A 26,353-nucleotide genomic window follows, 5' to 3' on the forward strand; every position below is an offset into this window, starting at 1 on the left:
AGGAACACTTTCTGTACAAAAAATATTCTCCAAACATTTTAAGACTTGAGAAAAAAAAAATCATTTGAGATTAATATCATCTCAAGTCTGCATTTAGCTATCAACAGCCAGAGAAAACTATGTAGGCAACCAAGCTTAGTAAATATTTGCCTGCAATATCTGCCTAAAAAATAGTATTAAACAATGAAAAAGATATACTTACACTGTCAGCTGTTCATCCCATTTTGGATTTGAAGAACTACTTGATTTTGCTGTTTTCTTAATTTCTCCATCTGCAGTTAATTCTGTGTAGAAAGTTGTTCCAAACCAATTCTTCTTCCGTTTCAGTTTGGCACTAGAAACTAATAAAATGCATTGCTTTATCTATAACAGCACACTGTTGCTGAAAAAAAGAAAACGTACTGTCTACACAACATATGAAACACAGCATGGCAATGTTATTCCTCACCTTTTGTACTTCAGCTGAACATAAAAGAGGTCAATGCTAAAACGGTAGCTTTTATTCTCAAAAGCTACTTTGTCAGATACCTGAAACCAAGTGTGACATATTCTCTTCACCGTGTACGGGCATGATGGTTTCAGAGACAGCACAACAATTATTTTAGGGATAAACACTGAAAATCATGTGGGTTCTTTTGTTTATTTTCTCATTGTTCTTCCTACTCTTCCCCTAACTGAAAAATATGTAACTATGATAAATCTGAGAGATTATCAGGCAGACTTAAAAAAAAAAATAAATTATATTTATTTATGAAAGTATATGTAGTTCAGGCCTATTTCAAAATGTCCCTGTACACAGAGCTTTTTTTCCTTGCCTATATTACCCGTGTAGTTAACCTGTGGTTTAACACAACAGTTTGTTAAAAGTAAGAAATCAGTTCTCAAATTTCCCCTATTTAAACAGCTTTGCAGATGAACTTAAAGTTTCAGCTAAATATTCAGCAATTAAGCAAATGACCAAAGAAGCTATTTTTTACCCCTGAATTACTGCTGAGGTACTCAGTGCCCCCAAACATAAATCTGTATTCCCACTTCCTCACCCAGCTGAGGGAGTCACTATAAAAACCAACAGCAGACTAACTGCCAACACTTTAAATTCTATTTCAGGCAGATGTTGTCCTCAGAAGACCACATCGATGGACTTGCAGCAGTACCTACCTGCTGGCTATGCCTTCTCTCTCATTACTCCCATACTTCAGTGTGATTCTCTTTCCTTCCACTTTCAAACCAAAGCAAAGCTGAGTATTTTCAGCCACTTGGAAATAATCGTTCCATGTTACTTTTCTGCATCATACTTGCTAATTCAAAAATATGTGCAAGTTAACTAAACTGTCTGAAAGGGAGTCAAAAAAGGTCTGTCAAGTATTTCTGGATTACAATATCCATTAGTTACTTAAAAGTTAGGCAGATGCAACCATCCAAGATTCTAAAAGCATTAGCCATGGACTCTTACTTAATTTCAATGAAAAGGTGCACACTTAACTCCCTTCTTAACTGAAAAGTCCAGTCTAAGTCATGCACCACATGTCATAAAAGGGAAGTGCAGCCTTGATAAGGATGAAAGATTAATGTAGAAGACTAATAACAGAATTCCACACATAGGTAGTATTTTTTCATCTGAAATCATTATGTATTTTTAAGCTTTAACAACCTCTACTTCTTCCACTTTTTCTTTCTCCATATTTTGCTTTCTAAAAGCAACTGCAACAAATTTGTTAAAAAATAGGTATTTAGTCATAATATTCAAGCTTCCTTTTAGTTTCCACCTTATCTGATTATGTTTTAAGTCATTAAGTTTTGAGTGCCAAACATGAAAGGAGACAATTATCATTTTTTTTGGTTAGGACTTCTTTTAAAAAAATTAGAAGTAATAAATACTAGCAAAAAACTTCAAAAAGAACTAACAAGACAAGATATGTCACCACATACATTTGAAAAAATACTGATGGAAAAACTTGTTGGAAACGTTGTAACTGTCCAAACTCGAACAAGTCACCACTCCATATGAAGTCCCTTGTCTACAAAATGAGTATATGCTACTTGCTGCCTTTATAAAAGCGCTTTTTAAGTCTGGTTCTTGAGATCTAAGTCTAGATGAGCACACGTCAGCAATACTACAGCCCCACACTCCTCTGTCTCCCACTTTTTTCCCTGTACTGCCACTGGCGTTCCTCTGATCTTGCAATAAAGACTGGTTAGAGAACTAAGCCTTCAGAAAACAAATCCTAAAAATTGCACAGATTTTCTTCCCACTTTGATCCTTGAACCAGATCTCTTGAAGTCAAGAGAAGCTCCAGTGCCAGAAAAATACACGGTTATTTACATAAGGAGCAGTACGGTACAGGATACCAGAATCATCATTTCTGCATACAGAGATCTGAAGTTACGGGTCATTTGTGTAACTGAGTTTGTTACAGTTATATAGATATTGAATCTACAGTTGGCTCCATCTATGCTATTAGTTATTGCCAGTTTTGATGATTCATCACATTATCAAGTTATGTGATCCTTACACAAGGTTAATCAGTTTTAAGGTTCCTCTCTTACATAATTTGATAAAATATCCATTTTGGGGACTCTCCAACAATGTATTTTTTCTCAGATAACCTGGTCATCTTTGGACAATCCAGCATGACATATCTTTCTTGAGATGTAGCTTTTTTTAAGACACGGTGTCTTACTCAGGTTTTTTCCAAATTTTATTCAAGATAGCCTTAACATATTCTTGATCATGCATTCGTTCTTACTTCAGGGTTCCCAGATTTTTCAGGATCTCTAGAAAATTCAAGTGATTTATCAATGGTAAAATAATACTTATATACATACACACACATACATTCACGTGTATATATATTTATGCACAATATCTAACTACTTGCTGGTAACATTTTCACTTTTAACTAGTGTAACGCTGTCATAATTAGCTACCAAACTTGTTTACCTAGATGCATTTTGCTTATCTTCGGACTACAGCAAGTTTTTGTTCTGCTCTGCAGAACAGAGCTGCTCTCAGAAAGAGCTGCTAAGACTGACACCGATTGTCACATCCCTGACCAATTCTTACCCATAAGTAGCAAAATGCATAACCTACTTGCCCTGTTCAACATCTATTGAAAAAAGTATCCCCAACACAATCAGAAATTTCCAGAATCACTTGTAGCCCACTGTGTTCCCCTTCCAGCAGATACTGGGATGGCTGAATTCTGCTTCAAACTATGAGAACCAACACAGCAAAAGGAAGAAAGAACAGTCACAAGATGCAACATAGTAAATTCCAATTGGATAGAAGGAAAAACATTTTCATAGTGATGTGGTTTATCACCAGAACAAGGTGCCCAGGGAAGCTGGTAATCTACAGCCTCTGAGATACTGAAAATTAAATCTGGCAACAACCTGATCTGACTTCAAAGGCAGCCCTGCCTTTAGCAGAAGAGTGGACTAGGAAATCCCCAAAGGTTCCTTCCAACCTAAATTATTCCATATGGCTGTGTAATCCAATCTGGTGCCCTAAGGATAATACAGAATATCTATATTATTCTCAACAGATGTTTACTTGATATGTAATCAAAGACCTTACTCTCTTGAAGGGCTAGCAGATTTTGTGATCTCCTGTTCTTATCCAGCTTCACTATAACATTGCACCCATTTTCAACTTGGGATTCACTAAAACTGCTCATCTTTTTTGTAGAATTTCAATAGTATGTGTTCCCATTATATAATTTAGTGCCATTAATTGTTTGTTCCCAACCAAAATTCTTTACATTTGTCCCTACTGTTGTATTGAATCTCATTTTTTTCTAATTTGAGATCATTAAACTCTGTCATCCAACTCACTGTATAACCTCTACCTAGCTTTATCTACACGATAGTCATATTCTTGACTGTAATGTTCAAGTTATTAATTAAAATATTAATGATACTGATCAATTTTTACACTCATTTAAAAGATTGCTTTTTCAGAATACATGTTTTCCTATAAAAATCACCATGATACAAATCACTACTTGCCTGTTACTTGCATCTGTAGTCTTCCATTATGGTTGTTACTTGTATCAGATCTTGGTGAGGCTGTGGCCATGTCAGAGGTTTAGGCTTTAGCCTAAAAAAAATAAAGCACACAGGTAGCTTATTAAAAAGTACTTATCTCTGCATGTTAGTTACAACTATTAAATAAAATGCTCAACTAATCAGCAAGTTACCAAATGTTACTTAGGTATGGTAGAACACATTATTTCATTTATACCTGTTAAAAAAACTAATTACTTTGGAAATTTCTCCCACATTATCTTTGAGGACACAAAGACACTTCACTAATGCATACATTTACATAGTTTAGAACAACTGAGACAAGAAAAAAAAAATTCAGCTGACATATCAATATTCCTATCTCCAGAAGGTACACTTACGGTCTGATTTCAGATGAGCTAAGAACCAACAACTTCAAATGAACAACACATCTGAAACATTTACATGCTTGAAAACCAAGCTGTCCCCAAAATGATACACTCAAGCAGTAACAAAAGTGATTCAGACAAAGAACATTTAAATTCTATCCCTGGATTTGCAATCAGCTTTCTATACCACTGTTGTCCACCCACAAATCACTTCCCTCACAGAATCATAGAATCACAGAATGGTTTGGGTTGGAAGGGACCTCAAAGATCATCTAGTTCCAACCCCCCTGCTGCGGGCAGGGACACCCTCCACTAGACCACGTTGCCCAAAGCCTCATCCAGCCTGGTCTTAAACACTTCCAGGGGTGGGGCATCCACAGCTTCCCTGGGCAACCTGTTCCAGTGCCTCACCACCCTCACAGTAGAGAATTTCTTTCTAATCTGAATCAACCCTCCTTCAGCTTGAACCCATTACCCCTTGCCCTGTCACTATACTCCCTGATAAACAGCCCCTCACCATCTTTCCTGTAGGCCCCCTTCAGAAATTCGTAAGCCGCATGTATTGAGACAGTAAGCACTTAACAAGGACCACCCCATCTGATCATTTGTCCACTAAACTACTGTGGCTTTGACCTTAGCTGGGGCATCCCAGCACTTGAAACACGGACAGACAACATCACTCCTGTCCTGCATTACTACACCTGAAACAAAGATAGAAGTATAATATCTGTCAGATATCAGTTTCTATCAGCAAGTATTTTTCATGAGAAAAGAATATGTACATGTAAAATACACTATGATCTGGTGAACTTTCTTATATTTCTGTGAACATTAATTGGTATCAATGATAATATGGGAACAGTTGTCACCAAATTTTTTTTGATTGTGAAAGTAAAAAAAGATCGTATCAGTAAAAAAATTTTGAGCATGTACCCCCAATATGTGTATTTATTTATAAATTATATATAGGTACTACTGTACTAATGTATTCTGTACACTATAAAACATATAAAAATAGAAATTAAAAAGGATGAGATAGAGATGAAATAAACAGTATTTTTAAATAATTTTATTATTAATGGTAAAAAAACCTTTTTGCTCTCACTAAAAAAAAAAAAATTAATTTTTTTGCAAGAGCCATGTGAATATGCTTGACCATTATTAAAAATGTTGGCTTAACACTTTGTAACACAGTGATTTGAAGGTCTGGTTCTAAATTGAGTTTATTTCAATACTTGGTTTTAATGGCTGTCATAGCTGGAAAAGACAATTTACAAAGATACGCACACCCAAATGAAAGTGCATCACTGGCTGCACTTATTAAATCATGATACTAGTTTTTCATTCCCATCCACTAATTATACAAAGGTTTTTCTTGAAATTTGGCCAGTAAATTTCCTTCTTCCCGCATATCAATCAGTGGTAATTGCAAACTAATGGAAGGTGTTGCATTTTTATATTTTTAACAAATGGGTTCAAAACTCCCTGAAACTCTGCATTTGGAAGGCTTTTAAATGGGTGAGGAAATTCTGTTTCCAAGTTTAAGTGTACAGATACAAAAGTTTTTATAGATGATCTGTATCCTTTCTGGTAACAAAATCACACAATGATGGAAACACTTCCAAACAACTCTTTTTAAAATGGTGTCTCCACAGCATGACTTTCTTCCAAAAAGCTGTCAGCTTCTTGCTCATTGTTAAAATGCCATCTTCACCTTGAAGGGACACATTAAGTGTCTTTATTTTTTTTGAAAATATCTGTTAGTCAGCATACTGCTGACAGACACTTGTCCTCATAGAACACGTCAGCAAATTCAGAACACTCATCTTTTTGTGAAAGAAAACACGTAATTAATCTTCTACAACTCTTCTAAGTGATTTGCCATGATTACCAGCAAACCTCTGCATGGTACAAAAGATTTTCCCAGTCCCTCTCCATGTCATTACAAATTATTGCCAAGATTCTACTATTTAAAGGTCCTGTTTTCACACAATTAATTACATTGATGACATCCTGCAGCACTTTTTGCGCTTCTCGCTCCAAATTTCTTGCTGCTTGCCTATGCATGATGCAGTGAATGAAATCCACGTGTGATGCTCTCCCTGTAACCTTACCCCAGAATCCTTTTTGCTTCAGTCAAAGCACCCTCTCCATCAGTGGTTACATTTGCACAGTTTTTCCATCAAAAAAACCTGTTGTTATTAAAGAAGTCATTTACTGTTAAGAAGTATCTTCTCTGGTACATCCTTGCTTAGTGACTTAGTTCTTTGCGCATTTCATTATTGACACAGAATCTAGCAAGTACTGTAAGCTGAGACAAACATCTGCACTTTCATCCAACTGTCCAGCAAGCCTCCCACACTGTAATTTTTTCTAGTATTTGTTTCTTCAAATCTTTGGCAATGTTTCATAAACATCATCCAACAGTACTTGCGGACAAAGGAATGCATTTCAGTTTGTCACCATATTGTTTTCCATGTATTATTTCAGACATTTTTACTGCAGCAGGAAGATCAAATGTTTCCTCAATGGTATGTGGCTTCTGGGTCTTTTGCTATTCAGAAACCTCAAAAGAGGCTTCTAAAGATCTGTCATTAAGGTTAGTGAAATCTTGTAAAGTACGGGACTGAGTATCGCATGACTTTAAACATTGCTGAAAAAAATGCAGAGGCTTGTCTTCATGTTCTGGATGTTCAGTTTTTAAATGTCTTGCTAATTCATACTATCATTAGCTGATATATCAAGGCACAATATTCTCTTAGAGTGAGGTTCATCATTAACGATAGTGGATATAAATCCATATTTCAAATAGCCTTCTTGATAAACTCAGATTTTTTTGGCCAACACCTTGTCAGATCTAATTGCCATCTTTTTTACCTCATAATGAGGCCACATAGGAGCTCATACTCCTGTAGGAGAAGTGTCAGCTCTGCCATGTTCTTATTGTTCAGTTGTGCTCACATTATTAGTATTGTCTTCAATCCGTGGCCTCTTTGCAGGATTTTTTTTTTTTAAGCCACTTGCCCATTCTGTGAGGGTTAGTTTAGTTAAAACTAGGTAATATAATCCATAAATCTACCTAACCCAGCACACATAAACTGCATACACTGCAATACTGAAAGTGAATGAACAAGTGAAGGTGCTACTGTGACCCCTCCACGCTGTGGAATACTAAATCCACCCTCAGGACACCTCAAAATCATATGTGACACAGGACCACCTGACATATGGACCAAGTGAGGGCACCAGCGGCAATATGGATATTAAACAGAGCTTAAATTCTTTCTTATTTTTCAGATTAAATGTAAGTCCTAATATTTTCTTCCCGCACCTCAATGGATGGTCTTGCGCACCCCACTTTGGAGGCCACCAATACAGAAGACACCAAAAGAGCAACACATGCAATCAATTCTGTGGCAAGTAAACTCAAATTCTTCACAAGAAACCAAGACCTGCAATCTAGTTCTACTCGTACATTAAAAAATTAGTTTAGGTGTACTTTTGTAACTGACAAATTATGATTTACTGTTTTTTTTCCCTCCTACTGTTCAAACCTGCGTAGATCTGAAATGCTAAGGTTTTTTTTCAGTTTTATTGGGTTGGTTGGGTTTTGAGGGGAGGGGATTTAACTCTACTCCTAGCATGCACAAAGTACAATAAACAGAAATAAAGAAATAAACTGTGTCAGAGTCATCAGGTAGACAGTTCATTGCCTAATCTCCTAAGACTTCAGGTTTCAGGTGCTGATTTACCTGCAAGGCATACCACCTGCCCTAACCTGAGTTTCTGGCTCTACTTGCTACTAAGGTGCTAACTGCATTTAGCAAACATGTTTGCCAATCTCCTGATAACAAGGAAGTGAGAATTCACTTCACTTAGCTTTGCATCTTTCCCCTTGAAGGAAAAAATGACCATGTTGCCTGGGAGAAATTATTACAATACTAGGGAGATCCCAACAGAGGATGGAGATGAAACAATTATATGAAGTGAAGTGATTATATTAATTTGGAGGATTGAGAAGTTTTCACAACCTGGGATAATGTCAAGAACAAAGTACTTTCTTCATCTAATGTGCAAGAAAGCCTATATAAGAAGAAAAACAGGTGGTAAAGAAGCACCGAAAGATGGCTTGGTTTGTTTTTTTAAATAAACAATTTGATTAAGGGTTAAAATCTTTGAGGTTATCTCTACATAAGCTTAAAAAGAGGATCACATACAGCAATGTAAGAGCCACCATCCTTGTAGTTATAATCTTCCTGAAAATCAGGGGATTAATTCTAACAGGGCTACAGTCACCATAGATTCCTGAATATGAACTTGCTATACCTCTTTATTCAAGTTCTAGGTTAAACTTCATTGGTCTAAAGGATATGAAGCTTTACTTTCAAAATGTTTCACTAACACATGCAACACTCCCTCTTCAAAATTTCTGGACACCAAAAATGAATTGAGAGTCTTGAGAGCCACATAAAGGTCATAGTTATCACAATGCTTCTGTCTAAACCATAGCCATCATACATAACTGTTGCATCAACTGGAAAAGTACAATCTATTTATTAACCTCTGTAACAAGTATTTTAAAAATTAGTATTACTTCAGTTGTATAAATTATTTTGGGTAACTTCAGATCAATTAGGACAAAATAAGACCCTAGCAAAACGATGGAATGGCTGACACAGCAGTCCATTAAAAAATTCAAGACTCATTTCCTAATTCACATGAATCACCAGTTTCATGAAAGAAAGTCTAGTTAACAATAACAGCATTTATAAATTTACACTTCTGTGAAGAAATTTCTCTAAATCTCAAAATGCTATTAAAACATCAGAAATAAAAGGCAACCATGTTACTGGATATTTCATTTATTTTTCAGTCTTTAGTACACGATTTACTTATTCATGGAAGATACATTTTAAATTGCATTAGCCACTTGCTAATGAATGCACCTGGTTGAGACTTATTATGGTGCTATATTGAAACAAATTATGGTATTTCTTGTGAAGTTGAAAGCCAAAAAGTATCACTGGAGCCGCAAACATATTTAAAAATTGACTGATGCTTTGAATCAATATTTGAGGAGATTTTTCATGAAGAACCAAGAAACTCAGATGTAGAAGAGTACAACCACCAGCACAGAAAGTCCTTTCCTTATTCATATGATACCATTAGGAGTCAAGCTAGGAGTGCAACAAAAAAAAATTGTGCCAAGTTTAAGACAGTAGGGTCTAATTATCTGTGGTATCATTTCATAACGGATGGAAAATCCTATCACACAAAACAGTTAAAATATAGGAAGAATGTTAAATCTGCAGAAACAAGAAGTTACACAGCGTGGTTTTTCAATTTAACTTTAAATCAGAAGATCTGCAAATCAGGAAAGTATTAATGGAATATTTATCCAAGAAGCAGAGCCTTCCCCCTCACAATTGCCTACAGAAGGTCAACCCACTAAAAAAAAACCCAAACAAAATTCTAACCAAACCGAATAACATAGCCAGGAACTCAGAAACCATCCATAAAGCTGTGGTAGAAAATTTCACAAGTCACTGTGTCCCTCAGCTGAAACTGCCTGCAGTTTCATCAGATACAAGACAGAAGACTGAACAGAAAATAAATATAACTGTAATTTAAAATTATATTCAATCACAATGTATTTGGGCTTACTGATGGCACTTTAATGACCACTGATTTATTTTCTTGCTAATCTGACACTTCTGTTCCAGAATATAGAACATGGTAGATAAGGGAAGAGAAAAAATAAACATGAACAGATTACACCACGAATGAGCACTGTTGAATCAAAAGTCTTCCTGAATGCTCAAAACCAGAGTAAGAAAACTTGAGATCTAGTTGTATAAATGCACTAAGGACAAAGTAAGTAGATGAGCAAAATGCTTAAATATTGTTAACCTCCCCACTAACATCTTTAATTCAATTTACTGTAAGTATAAATGAGAATGGAATTGGCTAGGTAAAATCACCATAACGCCATAAGTATTATTTTTCCGATATCACAGCACATCTTCCAAACAAGAATGGAAATACAGAAAAATCTTTTCTCAATAGACTCGGGTTTTTTAAACAAGGAAGCTCATCTAGTCAAGACGCTGCAAGCAAAAAGATAGGAAAGGTTGAAGGAAGGAGGATAGAATGGGGAAGAAATAAGTGAAGTGAAGCTCTAAAACCTATGGCTATTTAACATAACAAATAGTTCTGTGGACTCTCTCATGACTCTTTTACAACAAAATCAGAAAATCTAAGGTTGGAAAAAAGTTCCTTGATGTGAAGATAAAAACAAAGAACAAAAATAAGAAAAAAAGAACTTTTCATAGCTCAGATGCAAGTAAATTTCTTAACAGATTCCCTTCCATTCAGACTTCCAAAATCCAGAATCTTTATTCAATGCAATTCTGATTTGCAAGTCTATTTCACTATTTATTAGCAATAAAATGGGGATGATTGCTAATCTCAGGAGGATCATTAAATTTAAGTGAACATTCTCAACACCAAGACCCCTTAAATTTACATATATTCTGACCACATCTCTAGCAAAGGCACAATATTTTTCTAATTTTGTTAGCGCAAATTGCATGTATGTCTAATTCCCTGATTTAAAAAAAAAAAAAAAAAGCTACTGATGTTAAATGTATTCCTTACAGAGAGAACCAATAATTCCGTATCATTACAAAAATTAAGGGTATCTCCCTTTGACATTGGGAAAGTTTTATCTCAGAAACTGGTTACACACAAATAGAGGCCAGATCTGTTTCAGATCTGGAGAAGAACGTGCAGACCCAAAAATGTGTTGGCCTTTATTAAACTGAGCAGGATAGTAAAGGATCATTTCTAAAAATTGTCTTGCCTACTAACTTAGCAACACTAACTAAAAAATTCTAAGACTTGACACTCCCTAAACCGATAGCTTTGGTCATCAACAATTAAAATTACAGTAATATTTACACCTAGGCAAACAGAGAACTTTAAAGTCAAAGTTGTATTTCCTTGAATGCCACAAGCCTGCTTGCTACTTTAAGAAGTAATGGAAAGGCTATGCTTATCAGCAAGGGATATCCTCCACAAACACCAAGAGGGCCATCTGAGAATCACTGAACTTTCTGCTTGATGTTGGTGACAAAATTAATTCATTGTTCTTCACAAAAATTTCATCTGTCCTCTTCTATTTCAGATGTCCTCTTCCTTTTTAAGATCTACTATTACAGGCTAATTCAAAATGTCTTCAATTCCATTCTCCTTTTGGACCAAACATATGGTAACCTGGAATACACTGCAAAGTCTAGTAGGTACTTTGGTTTAGGTGTGATGGACTACGGATGTAGACAAAAGACATTATGTAGGCAAAGGTATTAGTTTTTATTAACCAGTAATTTATTGGTGTATGTGAGGGGGAAAAAAAAATACTCTCCTGTGAAAAGAAGCTTCCAGCAAAAAGCTATATTCATGGACATCTATATTTAATCAAAATACTTGCTGGTTTAATTCCTTTCGATAGGATGCCAGAATTTAAAATACTCGCACATTGTTTTACAATCCTCCTTTTCTGGTATAACTAGTTAAATTTAAAAGTGGTGAAATGGTACCTTGACATGCTGCAGACATTTAGGTTTCCTTCATGTATGCACTATGTTACACTCACTGTTAAAGAATCAACTTTTTTGAACACAAGGACAAACTTTTAAAAAAGGAAAATATTGTTTAGTCATACTATTGTTTTAATTATCTCGCATTACACATCCTTTTAGCTAGCAAGGAGTTTAAAAAGGGTTGTATTTAGTTGTAAATGAGCATATTGTAACAGTTATACAGCCAGTAAGTGCTTAAAATTACTAAAAGTTGCAAAAATGTTAAGACATATTTTTAATGTCAAATAGAAAGTCTTGACATTTTTTAATTTATTGAAATCGAGTAAAGGACTAGAACAAGAACTACAGACTAATAAAGCATCATTAAGCGGCAGGTCTTGTTTTGTCTCTCTTACATATACACTGAAAGAAATGCAGTCCAGTGGCAAAAACCAGTAACCAGTGCTCTGATCTGTGACTCCCACTAGACATACGCAAGGAAGGCAAAGTCCAGGTTACACAAACAGCTCTACCCTTTGTTTTCTAATTTGAATGCTTTACACTGAAGGTCTTAGATTCTTTCAATTTATTCAATAAATCTGTCTATATGACAATGAAATGTTACATTTTTTTCACAGGCTAAGTCAAGTTCCTTGTCTTTTGGTATTCTGCTTTTGCCCCAACACAAGATGCCAATTCCAATCACAATTCTTTTTTTAGTTGCATGAGTTCCATCACTTCCTGTTTTTTAAACCCTGTCCTGGTTCTGGCAAGGATAGAGTTAATTTCCCAAGGAGCCAGGACAGGTGAGCCAAGCTGGCCGGGGGCTATTCCATACCATGTGACATCATGCTCACCATAAAAGGGGGCTAGGCGGGCAGGGGTGGGCTTGGCATGGCTCCTGGACTGGTTGAGAGTCTGGTTGTTGGATCCGTAAATCATTCTCTGTTATCACCCATTGTTACTCTCTGTTATCAGCACTGTTGTTGATTGTTTCCCTCTCCCTTGCTGTCCCAGTAAACTGTCCTTATCCCAACCCACGAGGCTTTGCCGTTGTTTTTCCGTTCTCCTCCCCATCCTGCTGGGGGAGGGGTGAGCGAGCGGCACGTGGCACACAGCTGCCAGCTGGGGCTAAACCATGTCAAACCCTTTAATTTTTGTTGTTTTCACCTTTACTATCTTTAACTATCAGTTCTATGGATATTTTTGTCTTTGAGTTTTATACCTAAATAATTTAGATTTTTTCTAGGAAACACTTTAATTATGAACCACAGAAGTACACATGAAAGCTGTATGTTATGAAATAAAAAATATTTAAGATTGGAACAATGCAACATGCATGTATGCCATCAGTTTTTCTATGTCTTAAAATTATGCATCATGAAGAAGAAGAACCTGCAACATTACCAGTCCTGACTTCTGTGGCAGTATGCTCAAGGTTATTAACTTTAAGAAGCCCCGTGAAAACGATTTAGGCTACAGTCCTATCCTCAAACTGAAGGCAAAAGATGGCACAAGACAAAACCATAAAACATAGAATAACTTTAATAATTAACTTGGAAATTTGCAAGATGCAGTGAGTAGTATTGAATGGTGTCCTTACTTATAAAGTATCATTTGTAAAAGTATTATGAATAGTAGTGTAAGTCACTGTTTAATAGCTTAGAAAATACTAGAAATGGAAATCAGTTTTTCACTGATCATTTAAAATAATACTGCTAGGAGCACTAATTCTACTTCTCATCGTGTAAGGGAAACACATGATGGCAGTACTTTTAGGACCGGATTGTAGTAGGATCATCATTTGCTGAGCAACAAAATATTTTCTGTGGCACCTACTGCTGGTTTTAAACTTCAGTCAAACAAATATTGATGGGCTGAAATGTAGGTCTCCATATTAAAAAAAAAAAAAAAAAATTCTAGAATACCATTTATTAAAATGAAAAACTAGCAACTTTAAACTACTTAACAGAATACTTAGCTACCAATCAAGATGGTAAGATTCACAGAATAAAAGAATGAATCGTTTGGGCTGGAATGTACCTTAAAGATCGTCTACTTCTAACCTCCCTGCCATGGGCACGGACACCTTCCACTTGACCAGGTTGCCCAAAGCCCCATCCAACCTGGCCTTAAACACCTCCAGGGATGGGGCCTCCACAACCTCTCTGGGCAACCTGTTCCATTGTCTCATCACCCTCACCACAGAAAATTTCTTCCTAATATCTAATTTAAATATCCCCTCCTTCAACTTAAAGCCATTACCCCTTGTCCTATTACTACATGCCCTTGTAAAAACGCTTTCAATTCTGCAGATCCCTTTACTACTTACTTTTATTTACTAATAGTTTCCCTAATTCCTTGGACATTGGTGAATGTAAAAATATATGTATGTAAATAAAACTGTATTCCATCAGACTTATATTACCTATACAAACAAATAGATCTTGAAAACTTGAAAGGACAGTAGTTAAGTCCTGTTCAACACATTTGTAACTGTAAGACATACTCTATGCTACTAATAGTGAACACTGGAAATTTTTTTAAGTCAATGGTCTAATGAAAGTGCTCTTAGCACCATTCATCCCATAAATGACATGTTCACCATATATAAACCCAAATCACAGAATGGTTGAGGTTTGAAGGGACCTCTGGAGGTCATCTGGACCACCCCCCCTGCTCAAGTAGGGCCACGTAGAGACAGTTGCCCCGGCCATGTCCAGATATCTTTTAAATATTTCCAAGGATGGAGACTCCACAATCTCCCTGGGAAACCTGTGGCAATGCTCAGTCACCCTCACAGTAAAAATGTGCTTCCTGATGTTCAGAGGGAACCTCCTGTGTTTTGGTGTGGGTCCATTGTGTCTAGTCTTGTCACTGGGGAGCACTGTCCTTCAGGTATTTATATATATATTGATGAGATCCTCTGAAGTCTTCTCCAAGTTCTCTCAGCCTTTCCTCAAAGGAGAGGTGCTCCAGTGCCTTAATCATCTTCATGGCCCTTCACTTAACTCTCTCCAGTATGTCCATCTCTCTCGTACTGAGGAACCCAGCACTGGGCACAGGACTCCACATGTGCTCTCACCAGTGCTGAATAAAGGGGCCAGATCACCTCCCTCAACTTGCTGGCAAGTCTTTGTCTAATGCAGCCCAGGACATCACTCGCCTTCTTTGGCCCCAAGGCACATTGCTGCCTCATGTTCAACTTCGTGTCCACCAGAACCCACAGGTCCTTTTCTGCCAGCTGAATGTCTTGCTTCTCCCTGTTAAAAGTCAAAAGTACCACCAAAACCATCTTCAACTGGTAATATCCTTCACTCCTTTACCTAGGAGTGGCTCACAAACATTCTGAAAAAAAAAAAATTACTTGAGACTGAGAGGACTGAAAAAGGACCCAAAAAAGTTAAGCAGTAAATCCAACTTTGATAAAACAAAGGAGAATAAAGCTATGAGAAAGTCCTCATACTTTCTGTTATCATCAACACACTTTTTGGAGTGAATCTCCAAAACAGCCAAAACAGCAAGGGACACAGAAGCATTTCATGTCTCATGTTTTCATCAAGCCCATAGCACATACTGACAGGTATAGATATACCAGTGGCTTCCTTAGGATCTGCTTTGACATTAGTAGAATTTCAGCTTCAGCAGTCTCCTCCTCGTGGTCTAGAAGGCCGTGTCAGCAAGGCAAGGCATTAGTTCTTCCTGACAACTAACAACTTCTCCAGAGATACTTCAACATGCATTATACATTGCAAACATTTTGTTCCTGAGTTCCAAGTTGCCAACCCTACATGAGACCTATATAGAACTGAACTGGAAAGCAAATTGTCCTTCTTAAATCACAGAACATCCTGAGATAGAAGAGATCCACAAGGATGATTAAGTCCAACTCCTGACTCCACACAGGGCAACCCAGAAGTAAAATGATCCAAAAGCACTGTCTGAACACTTCTTGAACTGGAAGTATTGATCAGTTCCCAGAGCTCTGATATCATTGGTATTAGCAAGACTTGATGGAATGAGTCTCACACCTGGAGCGTTGGGATGGAGGGCTACAGGCTGTTCAGGAGGGATGGGTAGGGTGGGCAAGGGGAAGGAGTTGCACTGTATGAAAGGGAGGGTTTGACTGTACAGCCCTTACAGTTAGTGATGATGTGGTTGAGAGCCTCTGGGTGAGGATTCGTGAAATGGAAAACAAAGATGTTGTAGTGGGTGTCTACTACCGATACCCCAGCCAGAATGTAAGCACTGGTGAGTTATTCTATAGGCGATTAGGAGAAATCCCTGGATCTGTAGTCCTTGTCCTTATGAGAGATTGCAACATCCCAAATACCAACTAGGAATACCACACTTCTGTGACAAGCAAGTCTGGGAAATTCATGAAGTTTGTGGAAGAGAACTTCTTGTCACAAGTACTCAATGAGCCAACTAGGAAAAATGCTTCTAGACCTGTTATTTATGAACAGAGGAAGATTCACAGGACAAATGATGGTAGGCGACTGTCTTGGCCACAGTGATCACAAAATGGCTGAGTTTAAAATTTTCAGTGTAATGAGAAAAAAGGACAGCAGAGTTGCTACCCTGGACTTCAGGTGAGCAAACTTTACACTATTCAGGGAGCTATTTAGCAGAGTACCCTGGGAATCTGCTTTTGAGGGTTTAGGAGTCCATGAGTGCTGGTCAGTTTTTAAGAACCATCTTTTAAAAGCACTGGAGCAGGCAATTCCAGTGTGTCATAAGTCAAGCAAGCAGGGAAAAAGACCAGCTTGACTGAACAGGGAACTCCTCATGGAGCTCCAGAAAAAAAAGAAGCAAGGTCAGGCTTCACAGGAAGATTAGAGAGCTATGGTTCTTTTATTCAGGGAGAAGACACAAAAGGCCAAAGCTCAATTAGAGTTGAAACCAGCCAGTGTTGTGTCAGATAACAAGGGCTTTTTTAAGCATGTTACTAGGAAGAGGAAATCTAAAGAAAATATGGGACCAATACTTGTTGAAGATGGTCACCTGACTGAGAGGGATGAAGAAAAAGCAGAAACATCCAATGCTTTTTTTGCCTCAGTCTTTAAAAATACTGATAGTCCTTGGGCTGCCTGGTCTCTTCAGTCAGAGGACCATGAGTGTAGGAACAGCAACTTTCCCTTTGTGGACACTGAAATTGTAAGGGACCAGCTGTATCAGCTGAATGTTCACAAGTCCATTTGGTCTGATGGGATTCATCACAGGGTACTGAAGGAGCTAGTAGATGTTACGGCAGTATCCCTCTCCCAATCATCTACCACAGGTCTCGGGAGTCTGGGGAGATCCCTGCTGACTGGAAGCTAACCAACATTATTCAAATTTACAAGGAGGGTGTGAGGGAAGACCCAGGAAACTACAGACCTGTTAGTCTAATCTCAGTTCCTGGAAAAATTACGGAGAAAATCATACTGGGTACTACCGAAAGGCAGTTAAAGAATAATGCAATCATCAGGCACAGTCAACAAGGGTTCACAAAGGGAAAGCGTGGTTTAATTTAATATCCTTCTATGATAAAGTCACCCACCTCATGGATGAGGGGAAGGCAAGGGATGTAGTTTTTCCGGATTTTAGTAAGGCTTTCAATACTGCTCCTCACAGCATCCTTCTGGACAAGTTGTCCAGCTGCAAAATGAGTGGGTTCACAGTGCACTGTGTGAAGAACCGACTGAAGGGCTGAACTCAAAGGGTTGTAGTGAATGGGGCTACATATGGTTGGCAACCAGTCAGCAGTGTTCCTCAGAGCTCAATTGTAGGGCCTGTTCTGTTCAGTATTTTAATCAATGATCAGGATGATGGAGTTGAATGCACCATTAGCAAGTTTGCTGACTGGGAGGTGGAGAGGGAGGTGCTGGTCTCTTCTCCCTGGCATCCAGTGATAGGACGTATGGAAGTGGTTCAACATTGCATCACAGGAGGTTCAGACTTGACACTAGGAAGCATTTCTTTACAGAGGGGGTGATCAAACACTGGAACAGGCTTCCTGAAGATGGTTGATGCCCCAAGCCTGTCAGTGTTTGAGAGGCATTTGGACAATGCCCTTAATAATATGCTTTAATTTTTGGTCAGCCGTGAAGTGGTCAGGCAGTTGGACTAGATGATTGTTGTGGGTCCCTTCCAACTGAAATGTTCTTGCATACTGACTGCACAGCTTGGGGCCATGACCACTTCCCTGGGGAGGTTGTTCAGTGCTTGATCACCCTTTCAGTGAAGAACTTTTTCCTAATACCCAATCTGGACTTGCCTTGATGCATGTTTTAAGCCATTTCCTCACATCCTATCACTGGATACCAGAAGGAGATCAGCATCTCTTTCTCTGCACCCCCTCATGAGGAAGTTGTAGACAGCAATGAGGTCACCCCTCAGTGTCCTCTTCTCTAAACTGAACAAATCAAATATCCTCAGCTGCTCCTTGTATGTCACGCCCTGTAGTCCTTTCACTATCTTTACTGTCCTCCTTTGGACAAATTGTAGTGTTTTTCACACACCAAGTCTGATACAAACTTTTCTGTATTTATCTTTCTTAAGCCAACCTATATGCAGTTCCCATTCCCCCACACCTCAGAAAACAACCCTTTGTCCACTCATATCGGCACGGAGAACAAGCTACATACAAAAATATTTTATTTTCTGTATTCTGTCATACACATGAATGTTCATGACCATTGCTTCAGGTGCTGCAATATTAATCCATGCATTATCTACAACATATTGCCACCCTGATATTAGGGTCTAAGAAAAAAATATAGTACAGAGGTTTACAGAAACCTATTTTTCAGAGTGTTATGCAGGAGGTCCAAACAAATGACAGACTGATTCCACTGCACACATCTGTCTGTTCTGTTTTGCCTTAGACTAGCAAAGACCTTTTTAGCCTGATTTCCCAAGCAAACATCACATGTATGATCATGCTGTCCACCTGCCTCTTCCCCGTTCATCCCACTCTTCATCTCCATCCCTCTAAATGAACCTGTTCACCACCAGATTCAGTTAAAATAAACTAAGAAGTAATGTCCTCCGATACACTAGGTTCCCATGAGCTTCATGAAAATCAACAACTAGGTAGAGGGAAAAGACACAATTTCCTGTGCTTGTCTGTACAAGAACTCAAGCTATCCACGCTGCCTGGCTCAAAGGCTACACAATCACCACAGACACATCTCTGAATCACTGTGAGCTGGAGCTGTGCATAGTGGCTTTTTACTACAAGTAAGAAAGGTCTAGAACAGCAGAGGGAGAAGAGAACTGTAATGATGTAATAAAAATTTGTATGAAGCCTAGTTCCACTGCTCAAAGACCAACTTACAGGCAAAACATTTAGGGTATACCTTGCTTTTGAATCTTAATCACGATGATGCTTCTAGGTCCTACCACAATATCAAATAATGAAAAATACCACAATGCCTCTTCTGTGTATTATAGATAGGACCACATGCACAGTGAAACAAATGGAGTAAACAACTTCCAGGTTGCTTGAACAGAACAATGGTAGTTAAAGATCGACAGTCCAACACGTATGTCAAAAAATCAGGGAAGAGCATTTTCTCCTTCATTTTAATATTCAGCTGAATAGCCTTCCTATCTGCCAGAATACATAATACACTAGTTACACACTAGTCTTCAGCCTCTCTGGGTTGCCTTCTGCTATGGATAATTCTAACTGTTGGTATAAATTATTGTTTATCAACTTGTATCAAGAGCAATGTAAAGTAATATACTAAGATGTATCTCCAAAATATCTACCTACACTGCAAACAGAAAACCCTACCATAGTTACATGGAGGCATTTCCATATTAAATTTAACTCTATAGGTTTCATATTATAACAATACGTAAAATGGAGAAGTATGGGCTTCAGAACAGGCAGGCAGCCTGAGCACATACCAAGAGTGCCCAGATAGCTTATAAAATCCATTCACAAGAACTCGTGCTTGTCACCACCACCTTATTAGTCACAATAGCCATGACTAGTATAAGCACATCTCTACTGCAGTCACAGCAAAATTAACAAACAACAAATTCCAAAGGGATATAAAACAACATCAAAGATGTTAACCAAGAGTGCTGCTGTTTCTGTTACACCCTGCTCTTTGTTTTTGTGGGGATATGAAGAAACCATGATTAAGAAACACCTATAATATGGGGAAGCATTAACGTATTCCCCAAAAAAGTCTCCCAGTCTCCCCACTGTTCTGGTAAGTCAGCAGAAGACAACTAAGAGAAGAAGAGAAGATAAACCTACTCATTGTTACGGGCTGAAATGGTAGAAAGGGTCTGTGCACATTTTTTTGGCAGTAATAGATTTGATGTGATCCACCTGTGCTCAGTAACTCTTATCTCAAAAAATAGCTCAAAGACGTATAAGTAGAATTCACTGCATGTTCTCACTCTCTTGTCTCTGAATATCTGCTTTCTTAAATGTGCTATGCAAGCCTCTTTTCAGCTGTCAATCTCAGCTGTTAAAACACTAAAACATGCCTGTCCTAATTCCAATCACAGACTGTGCTAATCTTACCTATTACTACCACAGAGCACTCACCCAAGCAGTGTCACTTATTTTTTCAAAAATAGCCCTTCAGTCTCCACAGTGCTAGAGAATTCAACCTGATCCTTAGTAAGGCTCCCAGGTGTTTTAAGAATTGAGAATTATTTATCAAAGAGTTGTTGTCTTCTGCTAATTATTTTCTAATACAATTCTAATCTGATTGCACAAAAATAACAAGTTGAGAACATGAAAATGAATAACACGTAAGTCTTACCAGAAGAGTCCAAAGCCTGACTTCTCAAGGGTCAATATCGGACCACATCAGTACATTGCCTATTAAGTTCAACTCAATGCTACAAAGGAAGGAGTGGGCTATAGGAAAACTACTTACATTTTGTAGTAAAAGACCATTTGAAATATTAGTTATTTTCATTTTAGGTGGACAGATGGAGTTCATGAGGAATGCAGATACTTTAATGAGGGTCAGTATCCTTGCTGGTGAAAGCCTAAAGAGTAAACTACATAACTTAAAATCATTAACAGCTAATTCTTGAGAACAATATTCCCTTGAAATCAAGTGACTACAAAAACCACACAGAAAATGTCATCCAACTCCTCACTGAAATAAGTCAATTTTCAAAATTACTCCCTTGTTCATGTTGATTTTTGAGGAACTTTTGAGGGTAGATATTAGAGACAGAGCAAAGACAAGCAAGGGAAAAGCATCTCCACCATCCTTTACCCACATAATGTGCACTTGCATGACACGGTCATCACACAGGTCTTCCAGCCTGAAGAGTACTAAGAATCCTTAGTCATTCTGTAAGTCTTCTTCCATATAAATCATCCTTGCTGTCCTTCTCTGTACCTTCTCCAGTTGTACTATATACCTTTGAGACAGAGTGGAAAGCGGAAAAAGATGAAAAAATGCACAAAGCATTCATTCAAGATAGGAATGCACTGTGGATAAACAGTGGCATGATGTTGTTGTCTGTTCTATTCTTTATTCTATTCTGACATCTTCTATATCAACTTTTGAAACCATCAGCTTCTAAGCTGGGGGAGGTGTCAACACACATCTGGAAAAATGGTCTTACTTCCTGTGTTAATAGCGAGGGATCGAAACACAAAATTTTCAAGTATGCAGGAAAATAAGCCCAAAGTGTATGTCTCTGCTAATACAGATTTATTTAATTTTAATTTCTTCTGGCCTTTAAAGCTTTGAAACTAAAGGAACCAAAATAATAGTTACTCAAAATAGACAAGAACATCAACCAACTCCGAAAGCAAGCTGTCCCTGGTAGTTAAAAAGAAAAAAAAAAAAATCCAAGAAAGGCTGTAGTGGGCAGGCTAGACTAACTTGCTCATAGGAAGTATTTATAACATGTGGTTAGTTTATGCACTGAAGTGCGATCTGTATAATCTTTTTATTAAAACTCCTATTACTTAGCAACAGATTTTCTCCTTGTCTGTGTAACAGTCTATTCCTTATTTTGAATCATACATCAGCCAATCGCAACTGAATCTTGTAAGAATTAATTCTTCATAGACTACCCTACTCAACTTTTCAAAGTGTGCTCTAACTTCTTCTTGCTTAGTTGTTTGACAGGGTTAAAAGCACAGGCTGAAATTTACTTGTATTCTATTCATGATTCGGTTGGCCTCTCTTCCTTCACTACTTTTTTTGTTAAAAATAAACAATATTTTCCATTTTATTTGCACAGGAGCAGTACTATTCTAACACTTTTCTCCTGAATCAGTTATTTTTTCCAGATCAGAAATGGAATACAAACAACAAAGGAACACAATAGTCCATTCATAAAACAGCTAATGGTAGGAGGTGTCCTCATAGTAACAGAACCACTTGCCATACAATAGTAACTTCTAGCAGTTTTCAATACAAATTTGAAAACAATAGTATGCAAGCTAGTATATGTTATATTCTTAACACATGCCAATATTTACTTTTTATTCCATTCCTGATGGGACATTTTCATAAAGCAATTCATAATTATGTCGGGTTCTTATTACCAAATAATCTACACCCCATTTTGATGAATAGTTCTAGATGGTCCTTCCAATATGCACTAGGTCTCCTATGTTAACACAAAAATGTGCCTATCACCAAATATTAAACTAGCCCCTGTTATGTCCCTCTGAAATTCTCACTGCCATTACACAATAAATAATTTCAACACCTACAGATCTCACCATTTCATTAGTCTTTTTGTCATGTTATGAACTAAGACTCCAACTAGTTTTCTTCCCCGTAACTATTCCCTTAACAATATAGTTTTACTCACCATCCCATGACAACATAGCTTTGTCAGCAACCTCTCACAAGACATTCAGCCAGGGATGTATTTTATTTTAGTTTGAAATGACACACAAATATCAGTCTTCCACCAGATTTTCAGTACTAATTGATTTTTTCCCAGTCCTTGTAACTTGCACCCAGAAGTCAAAATATACTTTTTTCTTTTAAACCCAAAATCTTTCTAGCTACTACAGTAAGACAGTGATCATTTTTTAAAAAGATAACACTGCAAGAAGGTAGCTAGAAGTAGAAAATAAAAAGTGCCAAGAATGAAGGAACGAAGGGAACTGAAATTTAAGAAAAAGTAGCTTCCACACTTCTAACCTGGAGGGAATACAAAAATAGAAGTTTGGCAATGCTGTTGCTCTTCATCTTCTATTTAGCTTTCTTCTTATATTTTGTTTTGACTGTTATGTTTACACACAGATACTTTAATGTCACTGTGTATACTAGAAAATGCTGGAGAGCTAATTCCAATATACCAGTTAGCAAAATCAAGGTCAGTTTTTGAGACAAACATATCTTGATCTGTTCAGCAGTTTTAGTTCATGCTTACAAACAACCAAAAAAAAAACCCCACCACGTATTACTGAATTTCTCAAGAACTAGCAGAGCACTGTGTTTCAAAACTGGACATGTTCTTTTTTCAGTTCTGATGCCCAAGTATATTGTGCAATTTTACAGATTATGAACTTTATCTTTCCTGTTTACTTTTCCCTGTTCTAAAACTACAACTCCTTTGATTTATAGTGAGAAATCACTGACTACCTTGAAAAGTACATACAATCCAAAGTTCTCTCATAGTTTTCACCGACCTGTATGATAGATAAAAGGTTTCATTTCTTTCTTTTTTAAGGACTCCTGCTAATCTCCTGCTTCACTTAAATGCTTATAGGAAAAAAATCTTGGTTAGAAAGCCCAGAAACTAGAAATGTGCACAGACTATGCACTGTATACTTTTGTCTGTACCCACAGAAGCACAGACAAGAGCTCTCTTCTGCCCACTTCAGGCTGCAAGGTGAAGATACTTGGGTGTGTAAAATTATTTTGCTGTTTATTTCTAAAACGTGACATTCTTTTCTCATCATTTTTAAATTATTTTATTCCACCTCCACAATGGTTTTCAGCAAGGTAACTCTGAAATCCTGATACAAAAAAGTAGATGAGAGTAATTCTGTGCCATTAGAACTACTTGAGAAGGTCAGTTACTAACACATACTTGTATTCTCAATGCCATTTACACTTAAGACAAAACAAGAGAATGTCCTACTATGTTTTCAGTAATAGACATTTATATTTGAAAGAATTATTCTGTAGTGATTTGAGCCAATGAAAGACTCCTTGCATTAGACATCAGAGGCTGAATTTCACTACAAAAGAAAAGACTATTGGCCATACTAGTTACATCACTCCAAGTTAACATCCTTAACAGTGAAGATATTAAGAAGTCTTCAGGTTTTGAACTGGTTACATTGAAGTACGCTCAGACACTAGTCGTTTAAGCAGAACATAAGCGTCTCTAATATGCCAGCAATAAGAAAAACAGTGATTAATAAAAAAAGCTTCAAAAGCCCAAGAATGTAATCTGCTTTGTTAAACACATGCTTCACTCCAATTTTTATTAGACTTTATTTTAGTCAAAAGTCATTATAAAGCAACACAACCAGCTAAGTAAATTTCAGTTTATGCTTTGAAGTCAGAAGAATTTATAAGTTAAATCCAAATCCATATTCTCTTTAAATAAGATTTTGAAAGTGCTTTTTTTGACAATACTGAATTATCAAACTGTACATTAGATCACCAAATTTCACAACTCTCAACATTGACTAAGAGGAGAAGGAATAATAAAAAAAAAAAAAAAAAAAATCACGTTTGCCATATATCTGCTGTTACAGAATCACAGCACTATACAGTCATGCAAATCTGCAATGATTAATTGCTTCATACTACATACCATATGTGTAGTAGTTACTAAGACCTACACTAACATGAGTTTCCCTGACATACTTTCCCTGAAACGCTAAGAAATTTAAAAAAAAAACCCCAACAAACAAACCACCACCACAAACCACAACACACAAACCATAGCACCCTCCCAGGTAAATAATTCTGACATGCTGTTACTACCGTGACAGTTGATAGTTTCCCTGGAATCTAGTGTTCTTCTGTAAAGAAATGTTACACTTGCAAAACAGCTAAACTTACTTAAGTATGCTTCTGGTTAAACTATTAGGTCCTCAAACACAGCAAACACATATCCCAGAAAGCAGTAATTAGAACTTTTCACTTACACAAAGCAATTAAAAACAAAAACTTCCTCTTAAAAGGTACTGTAGCAGATTTTAGCAAAAACCATGCCATGTCACTGTTCTACAGGAAAAAAAAAAGAGGGTGCGCCACTTGTAAGGTCTGTTATTTTCTACAAGCCTTTGGAATGCTTCTTCTGGACTCTCCAACTCCTGCTAATGAGGAAGAGGAGATTTCTCTCTCCAGCCATATTGTTTTCCTTCAAGAAAACAGAGGTGAGATCTTCGATACTTCAGATGGTCCTTATCTACGACTATTTTATGTGACTACAGGAGAGCATCGGGAGATTATGATAAATCTGAACTAACACCTACAGAGAAAGACTACTGACGCAATGAAAACAAACTTTTAAAGAAGGACCTGGTTGTAACCAACTCCTATTGTCTGCATTTGTACATAGACCAAAGCAATACAGAAGAATGTCACTATACATTGCTTAACTCAGAATTCAAAGGGAGAGTTTGGCAGTTCTAGCTTACAAGTTTCATAAGGACAGCAGAAACAACAGGATTTTGGTTAATCTGACACTACCATAGAACCTGGGGAACCCTGCCCCAATTTACGCACTTTCATACAGGAAGGCACACTGGAGCAGCTTTTCTACTGACTTTGAGTTGTATGCAACTGATGAAGAGCTAGAAAATGTGTTTTTTGGGGGGGTTTTTTTGTTTTTTTTTTTTAATTGAGGTGAATGTTACTCTGTGCAAGAGCAGGTAAGAGCAGTACTAACCTAGATTAAAAGATACGGCATTTTTATCAGTAGCTTCACTCCTTCTCTTCAGTCTTTATGAAAAAAAGAGTCTTTTTAACCAAGTTAAAAATAACTTCCAAGAATCACTTAAGCATAGATTTCATCAAGCACTTATTTTGGTTTTGTCTATCACTCCATCCATTCCCTCTCCAAGCCATCTCACTTCATCATGTGCACTTCACCCAACTAAACTCTAGGATGAATTTGGGTTTTTTGGGGGGGATTTGTGTAGTGGTTTTTTTTAAGCTAACAATGAGTGTTTGCTTTAAGTGCATGAATAGTAGTCATTTCTAATTAATAAACATGTCTTAGGTCATGATTTTTTGATTATGGTATCTTAGTTTTCAAATTAAGTGTTTTAATGGCATAGGAATACTGAAACATGAAGAAACTGAATGCAATACCAACTTCCTGTCGTAGATCCTTACCCCCACCTCTTGTGTCCAAAAACCAGGAGAAATCTCTTTCCACACACACATTCTTTTAAGAGAAAAAACAGGAAAG

General features: G+C 37.2%; 1 protein-coding gene across 9 annotated transcripts in view; it reads right to left on the reverse strand.

The window, feature by feature from the left end:
- The window catches only part of WWP1 (WW domain containing E3 ubiquitin protein ligase 1), a 64,107-nt gene that overhangs the window by 35,029 nt on the left and 2,725 nt on the right, over positions 1–26,353 (reverse strand). For 7 of the 9 annotated variants that reach the window (XR_012833770.1, XR_012833769.1, XM_075743774.1 and 4 more), the window contains exons 2-3: positions 4,009–4,099; positions 203–341 (exon numbers count right to left, since the gene is read on the reverse strand). Coding sequence is in view for 5 of the 9 variants with exons in the window: in XM_075743774.1 (XP_075599889.1) it covers positions 203–341; positions 4,009–4,078 (209 nt within the window). In the remaining 4 variants the exon portion in view is untranslated. Of the gene's footprint in view, positions 1–202; positions 343–4,008; positions 4,100–21,220; positions 21,360–26,353 lie in introns of those variants that run through there. The other 2 variants (XM_075743773.1, XM_075743776.1) reach the window with 2 other exon arrangements.

The sequence above is a fragment of the Balearica regulorum genome, chromosome 2 (genome assembly GCF_011004875.1).
Source record: "Balearica regulorum gibbericeps isolate bBalReg1 chromosome 2, bBalReg1.pri, whole genome shotgun sequence".
Classification (NCBI taxonomy): domain Eukaryota; kingdom Metazoa; phylum Chordata; class Aves; order Gruiformes; family Gruidae; genus Balearica; species Balearica regulorum.